At 31.4% G+C, this 14,755-nt stretch overlaps 1 protein-coding gene across 2 annotated transcripts in view; it reads left to right on the forward strand.

Annotated features, from left to right (window-relative positions):
• Positions 1-9,698: 9,698 nt before the first annotated feature.
• Positions 9,699-14,755, forward strand: part of LOC118188295 (Golgi-associated plant pathogenesis-related protein 1-like) — a 35,794-nt gene continuing 30,737 nt past the window's right edge. The window contains exon 1 of one of the 2 annotated variants that reach the window (XM_035358708.2): positions 9,699-9,850. In XM_035358708.2, the coding sequence (XP_035214599.2) occupies positions 9,835-9,850 (16 nt within the window). In that variant the 5' untranslated portion in view covers positions 9,699-9,834. Of the gene's footprint in view, positions 9,851-10,019; positions 10,087-14,755 lie in introns of those variants that run through there. The other variant, XM_085820344.1, reaches the window with a different exon arrangement.

Consider the following 14,755-nt stretch of genomic DNA (forward strand, 5'->3'; position numbering starts at 1 on the left):
CGAGTGCAATTACGATAGCACACCCTCACACCCTAAGTATTAAAATAATGAGGTAAAAGTTACTTAGAGGGTCAAAGGTTAGAGTTTTGCTACTGTTGAGTAGATCATCAGAATATCGGTATTTATCGTAAGTCGGAAAGCATTATCAACATATAAAAAAAAATGTATAAACTATAATTTAACATTATACAAACATTAATACAAATTATTAATAATAAATGATTAAAGCATTAATACAAATTTAAAATACACAAACGATATATTAAACGTTGCACATAAAATATGTCACAATACTGCTCGGCATCACACACAACCTCGCTTTGCCCATGTGCACAAAGATCTGTATTCGTTCGAAACACATCAAAGAATTGCACAAACTCAGTGTCCATGTACACATGGATATATTTTTCACTTAAAAAAGTCAGAAAATTGCACAAACTTCGCATTGCGCACTGCCTTCGCTTACACATCTATCTATTTTCACTTAAAAAAAGAAAAACCAGAAAATTGCACAAACTCGACATCGCTCACAACCTCAGCATTGCGCACTACATTGGCTTTACCACCTATGTACACATCAATTTACTTTCACTTAAAAAATCAGAGAATTGCACAAACTCGGCATTAAACACTATCTTGGTTTTTCTCATGTACACAGCGATCTCTTTTCACTTAAAAAGCATCAGAGAATTGCACAAATTCGGCATTGGGCGCTGCTTTGGCTTTGCCAATCTTCTAGGATTGAGCCGAAAAGATAACAAAATATTAAAAATAAGCAGCTTTAAAAAGAAACTTAAAAAAAATTTTTACTTACCCTTTTCAGGAAAACGGAAAGTCTTTTTTGAGGGTTTTTTTTTTCAATATTTTTTTGAATTTATGTCGGAAGCAAACCTCCCAGAATCCCCCGTCTTTAAGAAAATTTACTCTCCTTTCTTTGACACCATACGAAGAGGGTAGGGTACTACTTTGGTAGACGGTTGCACGGATTTTTGGCGATTTACATTGGCGATTTACATTTTTACAATCGTCAGCCATCTTGAAAAACGATGTTTTTACGCATAGTAAAGTATTCGAAACTTAAAAATATAAATAAATAAATAAATAAATAAATAAAAAATAATAATAAAAAATAAATAAATAAATATCGTTAAAAGTAATGGATTAATTTTTTGTTGAAAATGTCGTTTTTAAGATGGCAGGCAAGTGTAAATAAATACATTTACAATAAGTATAAAATACTAAAGTAAGATTATTATTACTTTCATATAGCAAAGAAGAGAATAAAAACATTGTGCCAACGTTTAATTAGATTAAAATATTACTGAAATTGAATATCGAATTAAAAACCATCCTACCAACATTTAAAAGAATTAGAATATTATTAAATTCAAATACTTTAAAATACGTTATATAAAATATAATTAACATTAAAACATATGTGACAATAATTATCTCAGCAATTTTTGAAAATAGTGCATTAATTTTTTTTAACAAAAATTGAAGTATACAATTATAAAATAACAGAAAAATATGTACTTACATTTTTGTGAGTCATTTAACTTGTCGTTTATTGATAAGTACCACAAAAAAATCGGAATCATAATTTAGATATCAATGAAAAAATTTGAAAAATGTAATATCAAGGGCAAGAATAAAAAAAATTATAAATAGATAAAGCAATTTAGAGCCAAATTAATCGATCATAAAAATTAAAAATAACAAAAAAATTTGGGGGAAAAAATACAATAATAGGTATTGTTTTTAAGATTTCGAAGATCATTTAACCACCCCTTCCTGAAGTACAAAGGACAATTTTTTGATTCCGATACCAATAATTCTTGGTACTTATCAATAACAACATTTATCTTTGAAGGAATTCGAAGATATGAATTAAATTTTAAAATGGCGTGGTAATGCACAAATTTTCAGTAACCAATCAGGGAGCTGATTACAGCTCGTAAATGCACAAATATTCTATAACCAATCAGAGAGCTGATTACATGGCGCCTAGAATTAAAATTATTTAAACAATCATACATAATAAAATCATTTTTCAAAAAAAAATGCAAAATTAAATTGTATTTTAATATTTAACAGCCATAAATAATGTTTAAATATTAGATTAAATTTATAGATATTAAAACTAATTACTTTTAAAGTTAGGTGACGTTATTGATTACACAACAACATAAAATATCATAAACAATAAAATTTTTATTTCAAATAAAAATGCAAAATTCAATTGATTTTTAATATTTAGAAGCCATAAATAATATTTAAAACACGGAATTTATGCATAATAAAGCCCATTATTTAAAAAAAAATGACGACAAAGTATTGGTTACCCTAAATAATTTATCCAGCAATGGGTTTACCATAAGTCGTATTACTCGCCAAAAAATCGCAAAATCCGTGCAACCGTCTACCAAAGTAGCACCGAGGGTAGGAGTAATTACTGTTGGAGGGTCGCATGTTGCCTAAATTGATCATTTTTTGTATTTCATTCTTACCAATTTTTAATCTATCTAGTACTAATCTCCTAACCTTACATGAAACAGGAGGACCAATAGTTTCAATAAAATGCATAGTATTATGCTTAACAGTCTCATTGAGATCAGGAAGCTTTGACAGTGAAAGATAGTTAGACAGTAATTTATCACATACACTATTTGCAACAATTGCTTTAATAGAATACAAATGCGTGTTAATTACACTGAAATTAATTTTTAAATGAGTTTTTAAATCAACAGGATTTTTGTTCCTTAAATCAGGTAATGAATCGAAATAATGCAAAAAATCAGATCTTATAATGTTCGATGACACTTTACACACATATAAAGCAAAATTAAAACTCCGACGAAGACCAAGGTCAAGATTTAACGTTTTTTGCCCGTACACCGGAATAGGAGTGCTATTGGCAGCAGAAAACGTCTTAATAGGTGTCTGAAGTGCTTTATCTTTGGTAGATGAGAAGAGACTGACATCTGAGACAGTGCCGCACAAAAATATTCTTTTTGACTTCTATTTGTCTCTAATAAAAAGGTGATGAGACTCAAAGGGTAAAGCGCAAGTTGCCATTGCACTTTCTCCGGTTAGTTTCCCGGTGGAACACACGTTTTGGCTTCCTCATTAAATTTGTGATGATACCAGCAATAGGAAAAATTTGAAGCAGCTTTAACTGAAGGGCTTCGCTCTCTGTTATAGCGGTTTTCGGAAGCACTGCATGATTGCCGTAGAGACAATACCTCACCACGCAATTTGCAGACCTCATCCAGTAGGGAATCCAATTTAGAATTATTAGATACATTTTCAGATACAGGTGAAGAAACTGCGCTTACCCGAGCGGGTGTAACTTCCAATATTTGATCGGCAATGCCGGCAGCTTTGCTTTCGAAGAATCTAGCTGTTCAACCGACAGATTGAACATTTGGCGGTATTTGATGAACTATAGTAACAATGAGTCGGATATATCGTGTTTTTCAGCACGCCTTTTCATGATAAAAAGCAATTCGGATGGTTTCCTGTCTCCAAGCTGCTCTTCAGCCAGTAATTGTCGAATTTCATTCGTGCTGCTTCCCCCACATCGACCAGTAATGGCAGCTTTCAGGTCATCGTAAGAACAGTCTGTCCGTTCCCGAAGTGTGATATCTCGAACCACAGAGGCAATCTCCGGCAGCAAATGAGCGACACAATAGTTAAATTTCGTCTTAGGCTCTATAACAGGCTTGAGTGCTGCTAAAGCAAAAGATAATTCGCACATGGCAGACCACAATGCTGGGTCAATAGGATAGTAAATCGGTATCTCTACAGAGCTGCTGTTTCTTCCATGTTAGTGGCTGTAGTGATGAAAAGGAAAATCTTGAAACAACCAAGGCCTAAACGAACAACCAATATGAAAATTCATGGTCGCCATTTTAAGGTCTGAGAATATGGCTCGGTGAATAATCGTAAAAGACAGGACTCCATTTCGCTAAGACACAACTTTATTAACACAAGTACTCATTAACACAACTATACGTTAACACAACTGTTCATTAAAACAGAAAAACTTCTACACAAATATTTGAACATCCTTGCACTCGAGCCAGTCATAGGCAGTGTGAGTGAGTTCACTGGTCACGCTGGCAGTTATTACAAACACATCATGACGCCATCCGGCGGTGCGCGCAGCCTAACATGACTGCCACAAAATTAGTACTGAAAAAGATTAAAATATTTATAAAAAGTAAAAAAAAAAAAAAAAAAAAAAAATGGAAATAGATATTAATAATAAAGAATACGTTTTGTAAGATTCTATTTTTAATTCATACAAATATTCTTCATCAATCACACCTTTATAATTGAATACGTAATTTCCTAGATTAATTTTCTTGATTGCATTGTCAAACAAACTTCCATGACATTTTTTAAGATAACACACTTTTCCTTCCCGATCTACTTGTACTTTTGCAATACATGTATCGCCATATTTAGTTTCAAATTTTTCTCAATGAGATCAGATTATATCTTCGAGTATCTAGTCTTCTAGTTCAATTTTACAGTTTTAGGTTAATATCTAAGACTACTGAATTCATCCATTTATTTGGTTAAAATTTTTTAAAGGCCTGTTTATTTAGGAAATTTCCTGAATATGTTTCTTAGTAAACATTTCTATTAAGATTTGCACATATGGGAGATAACAGTATAATACAAATTCTCTCATAATGTCTTTTAATGAAAGTTTCTGACATTTGTTTGTGCAAATTTGGATTACACCAGTCTACTTTCCCTTCATGTTTATTTAAAAAGTCTTCGCTGAAATCTTGATGTTTAATTTCATCTCAATGTATTACATCTTTCAATACTTCACCAGTATTTCCTGTTAGTTTTTGATATCTGAAAACTACTAATTTCATACATAATTTTGTATAATTTAGTAATATAAAATTATTATTTAAAGTTTGATGTTTTCAAACTGTATTCCAATTAATTTTATTTTTGTTATCTAAAATGAATTTTTCAGATAGTACATAATACCTGCCATAATAATATCTCAATTAATAAGATTTTCGTGCATACTCATAAATGGTTCATATAACTTCTAATAAGCTGAAATATTAGCCAAAAAGCACTATCTTTATATTCATTGATGACAAGTTCAGATAATTTTTTATATCTAGAAATCAAATCACAGTGCACAGCATTTCCAAAATTTCTAATTAAATCTTCAGTTACTGTTTCGAAAAATCTCACCCCAATTAATATCCTTTAATTTAGGACTATAAATTAGGCTTCCAATCTAATATTTCAGTTTTCAAATAAGGATGAATAGTAATGTCTTTCTTTGCTCGAACTTTTAACGCATAACCTTCCTTAACTTGTGTAAAAATTATTTATCTTTATAAGTAACTGAACTAAAAAAAAACCATTTTTTTTTCCGTCAATTTCAATACGAGCTTCCAAAATTCTGATTCTTTTTCAGCTATTTTATCTACTAAAAATAATATGACGCTAACATTCTCTTCTATTAAAAATTTAGAATCTTTATCCAGTGTTATGTATTTTGTAAATTTCAAAAGCTTAATATTAATTCATTCTTTATTACGTTGAAGAGTAATAAAACTAAACTAATTAGTGGCATATAAAAGAGTTTTAATTGAATCATAAGCAAATTTTCTGATTGCAGCATCTTGGTCTTCGACTGGATTTCCAACATTTTCTATTTTTTTCCTTTTGTATCTGTAACATTTAATATGTAAATATTTATCTTCTAATTTATTTTTTAATTATGATATGTTTTTTTCATTTATTTGATTATCATCAGATTTTTTTTGTTTATCGCTGTAATATGTCTTGCATTTTCTTCAGTAAAATTTAACAAACTGATATCTGATTGCTTAATTTTTTTCTATTTAATATTTTTCAGTTCAAACTAATTACGTTCTCAGCATCCTGATTATCAACCGGATTTAAATAATTTATAAAAATTTTATTCTCCATATCATAATTTCCGTCATACGTTCCCAGTTTGCATTTACGTTGCCAGTTTCTATGTGAGATTCTATACAAATTCTTTCATAATGTTTTTTAATGAAAGTTTCTGACACTTGTTTGTATAAATTTGGATTACATCATCTGTTCATGTGTATTTAAAAAGTCTTCGCTGAAATCATGTTGTTTAATTTCATTCTAATGTATTACCTCTTTCAGTACTATACCTACTATACTATAGGTCCTTCTTTCATTTCTTCATCTTCAAACGGTGGATAATATGTTATTATAAAGATAATTTTAGGAATCCCGAAAGAAATCCCTAAAGTAGAAATACACTTCCTGTCAGCCTTATTTTGAAATTTTTCAAAAAATTGTTCTGATAACTTTTGATTTCCAGAAATACATTCCGAATCAATATTATCCAGAAATTTTTCTAATAGTTCCATAATTTTATCTGCCATTTATTTAGTAAAAAAACATTTAGTATCCAAAAGGCACAGTATCATAATTACCTAAAATTCTTCTTTTATCAAAACTCAATGTATCAGTTTTAGCCATTTATCCAGATCTTTCACGCATCGAGAACATCGGGTCATGGGTTATCGAGAGATTGGTATGCCACCACTCACCAACTGGTACGATTGATGAACTATTGCATAGATATGAAGCCGCATGAAATGTAGTACCCATATCTGTTATCCAAGCTCAGTTTGACTCGACGGCTAACTTGGTTACAGCCATTATTGCTGTCAGTTGTAACAGCTCCGTATCTGAATTCTGCACGCTGTGTACTCCACACTGTATGTGCTTTTTTCCAAATCTATTTAGAATGGATCTATTTATATAATAACATAGCATGATAAAAGTAAATGTGGGTTTGATTGTCATTTTATGCTCCAAATACTTTAAAAATAATGCGACATTTACCAAATGAATTTTGATCGAAAGCAGACCTCCTCCAGGCATACCAAAATGACTCAAATCCGGTACAATCACTGGATCTCAGAAACAAAGAATTTTCACAGACATTTCTGCTTTTTAGAAATAAAAAAGCAATCTCTAAGCATGAATTCATTGTTCCAGTGATTGACCGATATAATGCTGATATCCCTGTGCAACATTGATATGCAGAATTAGCTTTAAAGCGCAGTAGCTACAGTAGGTGCTTATGAGTTTTTTTAACTGAGTATGGAATGTATAGTGATGAAATGTATATACTGTAGCCTGTCAGTATACTATATACGCCGCTATCAGTAGAACTACTCTATACTGTAGGCTGTCAGCAGGAAAACCCAGGTACGTGTAACTGTACTGTAGATTAATGAATGTTTGTACTCTTCCCATATGAGTGCTAATATTTGACAGTATATAATTTTAGCACGTTATTTTATATGAAGTGAGTTTAGCTATTGCTTTTATTCCAGTAAAATATTTCATAAAAGAGGCTATATTAGAAGATTTGTGTGTGTCTAATGGCATTTCTTCAGGTATGCTGAGAACTGAATATATGAAGTTTATATTCTGGACCCAATGCAGGTGCAATAAGCAAAATACTCGTACATCCCTTTTTCTTGCGTCCCGTTGGCCACCAGTGGCCCCTGAATACTGATTGTCTGACCCGTTTTGAATGGGCTGGTTGCATGGTTTGATTTCATAGTTTTCCTCATGGGTAACGTGAATTCAAGGCAGTTTCCTTCAAGTCCTCTGCGAAAGCATCCCTGCTGTTAGGTAGATAGCCCTCATGTGCTTTGCCGTATTCAAAAACCTGATCTAACCTAACTCTCTCCCTCTCAGTAAGCTCCGCTGATAGAATCATAAAGCTACCCTATCTACCAATAAGTATAAGACCAATAGACACTTGTGATAGAAAAGAAGAACAAAATTGATTCATATTCAATTGTTGGTCTCCACGAGGGGCAATTGCAGCCTCAACCCTCCGCAAGTTTTCGAATGAAGGCTATTGGTATTTTCTTCTACTTGACTTGGAGAAGACATTGTAAGTTCCTTCACCGATACTGGATGGTTCACCGATATTTGGATGGATAGACGATTGTACCCCTTAATTCGGCAATCCAACTCATCCCAGACGGTTCTTGATAGGGTTTAGGTCTAGACTCTGGGCAGGCCAACCCATTCACCATATTTATCTACAGCGGACCTCTCAACATAACAGTTGGCTATGCCGCCCTGAAAGTAACGTGGATCCAACCCGTAAAACTGTCACAACTTAGAAAGCACACTGTCATCCAAAATAGTGCAGCACGCGTCGGCGTTCAGTTTACCATGAATTTGGACCAAACTTTCAGTCCATACAAGAAAAATACATCAAGATGATAATTACAGTTCCTGTGAGCACAATGAATTCTGGCAGGAGGTGGTCTCCGGGCAGACGTTAGAACCATACCCTGCCATCCGAACGGTAGAGAATGAGCCTTGATTCGTTGCTTCAGAGTGCCCGTTTTCACTGATCAACAGTTCACTGTCGATGTGCTTTGCAACAAATTATCCTATCAGCGTTGCTAGACTTAATGATCAAAGTCTTACGGGCGTCAGCAAGGCAATGAAAACCAAGCAGATATGCTTTCCTACGGATGGTACTCATAGAAACAACACTCTCGGTTGCCTGTTGAAACTCTTGAAGTACGTGGGCCATCGATTGTGTGCAGTTCTTCTGAATTTCTCTGAACATCAGCCGTCGGTCTGTGCCTCTCAGTTTCGAGAGTCTGCCGACTCGGCGCACATTCCGACAATCACCGCTTACCGTCCGTTTCTGAACCACATAGGCCACTGTCGAATTTGGGAAATTAAGCTCGCTAATTATGCCCCTTAAGAATCCGCCATTTTTGTGATACCCGACGATTACACATTTCTCGAAATCAGATAACTCGTCAAATCCTGGCATCTTGCACGCGACTAATGCCAATGTTGGACATTTAATGGAGGAGGGCGTGACGTATATCAGGACTACAGATATGTGCCTTTGCACGGGTGTCCAAATACTTATTGGCAGATAGTGTACAAGAGGAAAATCGTTATGCGAATTGACCACTTTGATATCTATGTTTCTTAATGAATATATATTGAAGACTACAGAGAAACCTGTTTTCGAATGTCCAGTTGATAGTTGTCCTTTAAATAGAAACTTTAAATAGAATATTGATTTGTCAGTCCCTAACTGTTTGAAATGACAATAAATACACAGTTGTTGGTCTCTATTTTCTAAAAGTGTGACCACGCTTAGTAGCGAAACGTTTTGCCTGTTACATTGTCACATACAGATTTTAGGTAATTTACCCTCTGAACTAAGTTATCAATATAAATGATTGTTTACAAAACATATTACGCCATTTTAAAGCTCATAAAGCATTAACATTTTTCAAATAATTTCAATAAAATAATTTCTTGTAATTTTTTGTTTACGTTGATTCATCTGTGAAAATCAATATGAATTAGAAACTTTATTTCATTTCGCTTCTGTTTTTAAATTTATAGCTTTGCATTTAATAAAATAGTCAATTTATGTCATGACATAATTGAGAACGAGCGGTTGAATTGGATAGGATTATTTAAATTATTATTTTAAAGTCTTTCTACCCAAGAAGAGCTTAACAAACGAAAGAAAAATAACTTGAGGATTCTAAAACTTGCGCAGATAAACAGCTTCGATGAATAATTTTGAAAATAATTTGATTGAAATAGTTATTTATCGCAGTTTTCACATTTATCCCAGTCAGTATAAATTTTCCTAAGCGGATAAAAAGACAGGATGTTGAGGAGAGGAAACGTACAAGTGGAGCACCGGACATTGCAGAAATAGAGCTGCAGTTCTTAGAAAAATGCCTGATATACCAATCAGAAAATATGGATCAGCCCGAAGGTACGTACTTCATCACAAATTGTCTCTTCATTACAAATCCAAAAGTTATATGATATTTATAATTGAAAATTTCTGTATAAATAATACATTTTAAGTACTATGCAATTCCAAGAAGTTCTATAATTTTCATGCTTTAAAGTGCCTTAGTTTATGTTTCAAGATCATTTGAAGAAAGTTTTTGTTAATGCAATGTAGGACTACTAAATATATTACTTATACTTTCTTAGAAAATCAAAGTAATGCTTACTATTTTATAAATATTTGCTACTAAATACTATATAAATAATATTACTCTCTAAATATTCTAATATTTGATAAATATCTACATTTTAGAATTCTGTAAGAAATACGAGAAGTACAATTTGTCTAACGGTTATTAAAATGAAGTGAATTTTTTATTTTAAAATATATAAGCTAAAATAAAAAGAATATATAATTTCTGATGTGCTGTTATTAAAAAGGTAAAGGCATTTGCAGACTGATTTCCAGAAAATAATTCTGGAAGTGGTGTAAATTTTAATAATGAGTAGTTCTTTAACATTATTACAAGCAAAAGCCTCCTTGATGTGTATGGATGCTATGCTAGATAAGGAACACCATTTTTATATTTGTATTTTATCACCGTAGAATTTTTTTTATTATCAATAAATCTTGAAATTAAAATGCAACATAACTGCAACTATCCGTCTAAATTATTGGTGTTTGTAACTTGAGCTAATTATGTACTTATTTTTTCCATGGGTTTGTAAAGTATCGAAACGCAAAATTTAAGAAACTGTTAATTTAATTTAAATGATTCACGAAACACTAAAAACATTTAATTAGTAATGTAATTGAATGTAACATTTAAATTAACATTCAAGGCTCGTTAAATAATTGTTTTATAAATAAACGGAAAGCAATTATTATCCACAGACTTGGATTTCTGTGCTTATATTTAGGGATTGCACGAATAAAAAATAATTTTACTGTTTTATTTTTGTGGAAACAGAAATGGGTTGCGTGCTTAAGGATATTAAATATAATTTCGATCCATTTTATTGAAAACATTTGTGTAATATATTTTCAATATGTGCTTTATATTTTATTTTAAAGAAATGTCAATAAAACTGTTTTACCTTTTTTAAGGCTTTCATTTTTAAGTTTTGTTTTAACGAAATGCCAGTAAGACTATTTATCTTTTATTTGCATTATAATAAATACTCCAAGAAAAAATAAAAAAAAGGGGGGGGGATTTAAATTATCCAAATTTTTCGAATATACTTAGCAATGGTGTTTGCATATACGGATTTTGGAATCATAATGTATATTATAGGTAATCACATTTTATTTAATTACGAAATAAAATGCCATTCGTAATAATCTTTCACAGACTATAATTGTTTCTTTGCAGATTATTAAGATATAGGAATGATTTAAACACTTGATTTTTATTCGGAGGTATTATTTAAATTACACATCATTTTAATTTTTAAAACAGTGCAAATTGTATCACTTTTATCCCATTTGCTTTTCTTTTAGTTCAAATAACTTTTTAATTTTCAACTTTTTTTTTTTTTTTTTTCGATTTTATTTTGTACTTTTTGCGATTTGTCTTTCTGAGTGAAACTGACATTTTCTGAGTGAAAATTAGGTATATAAAAGTTGATAAAAAACTCTTACTATAATTTAATTAAAAATTAAATCGGTGTAACTAAGCTTATCTTTTAAAAAAACGTAAGTCATGAAATTATGAAACTATACAATTTTGCAATCAATTAAATTATCATTTGATTAAAAGCTCTAAATTTCCTTGTAAATCAGAACTATTTACCTGTGAAACAGAGCTTTTAATCCAAAACATGTAACTTTATTTGCGTGACATAATTTTTAATTAACAGGTTTTGAATTAGAAATCGCGAATCATTAAGACAGATTTCTGAAGTCCTCTCAAACGTGTTCTGTTTAACAGTTTTGTTCTGAAATCATGTGTACAACACTTTTCTGTCAATGTGATTTGCACGCATATGAAACGATATTTCATTTTCAAATCTTTTTTTTAAGCCCAAGGGGGGTAGCACAGAAGGCTATTAGTCTCGAAACGGCGTTTTGCGTCGAGTCACTGAAAGCGTGGCATCATTTTTCAAATTGTTGCCATCAGATAGTACCGCTCTGTATTATATTTAAAGAAATTGAATAATGAAGAGTCTGCATGAATGTGCGTATGTTTCTCTCATTGTGAAATGAAAAGCAGTATCTAGAGCTGTAGAGACATTAGGTTTTTTTTTTTTTTTTTTTTTTTTTTGGAGGCCGGAGTGATGAAAAATTGGCAACCGCCTTCACCGGGAATCGAAATACGGACCTCTGGAATACCGGCTCAGCGTGCAGAACCACTACACCACAAAGGTACGCTAAGAAGGTGGGGGAAATACCTTATAGAGCCATCAAATTTTGAATAACGTAGTCCTCCATTCGAATATTAGCACTTGATAGTCCGAATTTGGAATTTTTTTTTTTTAATCTATTTCATATTTTGCAAAATTTTAAAGAAATTTTGATTAAAAAACCCAGGAATTTCAAAGCGAGCAGTGGAATACTCTAGAAATGTGTCTGCGTGTGTAAATGAAAACACGGTCCTTTGTGGGTAACATAAAATCTGAAAACTTTCAGATCTTTATTTTATTTAATTTCATTTTTTCCAAAATGCACGGAAAGAAATAGAGTAATAACAGTTCATTTATATCCTTGTTTATTTTTTATTTATTTTTCTTAAGTTATCATATTTCATTTATTTTAGCTTACTTTTTATTCATAGATCGGCTTAATCAATCACAAAATAAACTTTTTAAAGCATTTAAAATGATTTGTTTGAAATACACTTTTCTCCTCGAAAATGTTCGATTTTCTGAATGTTACGTTTAGATATAAGTTTTTCTGAATACATTATTATTTTTAAATTTCTTTTTAAATATAAATACTAAAGATTAAACTTCTGTTAAATGTAAGTACTTAATTTTTGTGTGTTAGAAACGGATGATTTGGATAATTGTAACTATCAGTGTGTTCTGACGTTACTTTTGATCTTACTAATTTCTGAAATTATTGGCCGTGACAATTCAAGCAAAACAGGCAGATTTTAGATTTTACATGCTTCCTGATGACGAAGATGGATCGAAGAAGAGCCTCGTATTACTTGCAATCTAATGTAAAATTCTTCAGTTAATCCATTTAAATATTTTCGTTTTTCAGTATTATGTCCTTTTGCATTAACGCCGAAGACCTTACGAGTCATGCAGCAATTTTTGGAATTCTACAATTCCTAGAGAAACTTTTGGTGGCAAATGGCTTACCACTACTTTTAAACTGAAAAAAATTGTCCGCAGTTTAAAGTTGAATCAACACCAACTGAAATTCGCGTGTTTAAAAGATCACATCGATGTTGTCGCAAGACATTATGTAGAAAACCTAGAATTGTTTTGTCTTGATTTCAAATACAGATACGAACTTGCGTCTAAAAACTGCAATATGTGTAATACGTAGAATATTTTAATTTATGTAAAATAATTTTACTACTCCTACTAAAATTTATGTGCGAAAAACAAATATTAAAAAGATAACGATAATTGTTCTATTTCTCTCCCTATATTTTATTTTGGTCCAATAAACTATTTTTTCCATATATTTTTTTTTAAATTAAATTTTCTTGCAATCCTTGAAGCAGAAAATAAATCTACATTATTTGAAAGTTTTTTTTTTTTTTTCTGGAAATTTATTGATCCGAGAAGTTAATTGCCATAAAATTAATTCTGCCTGTAATAGACGAGATGTAAAATTACCAAACACCGGTACTTTGATCCGAATTCAAATTTTGTTGAGCGGGCTAGCTCCATGGGAAATTTGTTGTTTTTCCTACGTATAAGGTGAACGCGAACCAGTTTTCTTTAAAAGTTCCTCCGCGAATCATCTCTTTCCTTAATCAGACATCTCTTGCTTGCATTACGATAATCTCAGTAACCAAGTCTACCAAGCCGATTGACGAAACCCGCAAGTTGAATTTCGTTAATCGGCCCAGTAGAATGCAAGGAGGTTAGAATAGAAGGAGGGAGGGTTCGCAGTTTCCTCCACTATCGGGGAATGAAACTCCAACGAACAAGCGGCGTCCATGTTTGTAACTTCAAAACATTGCATTACGGCAGTGAAACGTACGTGTTTTTAAGCTGTTCCGTGCATGCATTTTCCAATAAAAATATGTAAAATTTATAATGAAATGCTTTGTATTGTTAGTTTTTTGTTTTAAAGTTATAAAGATGATATCCGTAATTTACTACGTACAGAGAAATCAATAAGAAATAGTTCGACATCTAAATGCATGTGCATAACATTAAAGCTTTTAAAAATGATGTTTCTGCATATTTCAAGAATTTGTTTAGGTTTTATTAGGAACATGTTGGGTGTACTTTCTAATTTTTCCTTTAAGAAGTGATATTTCTGATTTATTCACAATATTATAATTTATTAAAGAATCATTTAAAATAATTTTAACCTGAAATTAATAGCAGAGAATTATCTAAAAAAATAGTCACAGGTTGCATTTTTTTTAAATGAAAGTTTTAAATAGATTCTTTTTACAACCAACAACTTTATAACAACAGGAAAATAAATATTAATAAAATAAAGCAGATTTATGTGAATTCAGTGATTTCAGTTTATGCGCATTTCATATTTATGAATCTGAAAGAAATTGCCTTGAATGAAGCTGAATTACAGAAATATACCTATATAAATTTTTGGATACATCTTTCCACATGTTCAGTTGTGTAAATATTTTACTTACTTTTATCGCTATACTGCCCGCAAATTTGTAAGTTTATGCAAAATTTTTAACAACAGAACAGTTAGTTTATCTTGATCAAATGCACAAATTAT

Source organism: Stegodyphus dumicola, chromosome 7, assembly GCF_044657685.1.
Source record: "Stegodyphus dumicola isolate Sdum_Otavi_A_Nest chromosome 7, ASM4465768v1".
In the NCBI taxonomy this organism is placed as follows: Eukaryota; Metazoa; Arthropoda; class Arachnida; order Araneae; family Eresidae; genus Stegodyphus; species Stegodyphus dumicola.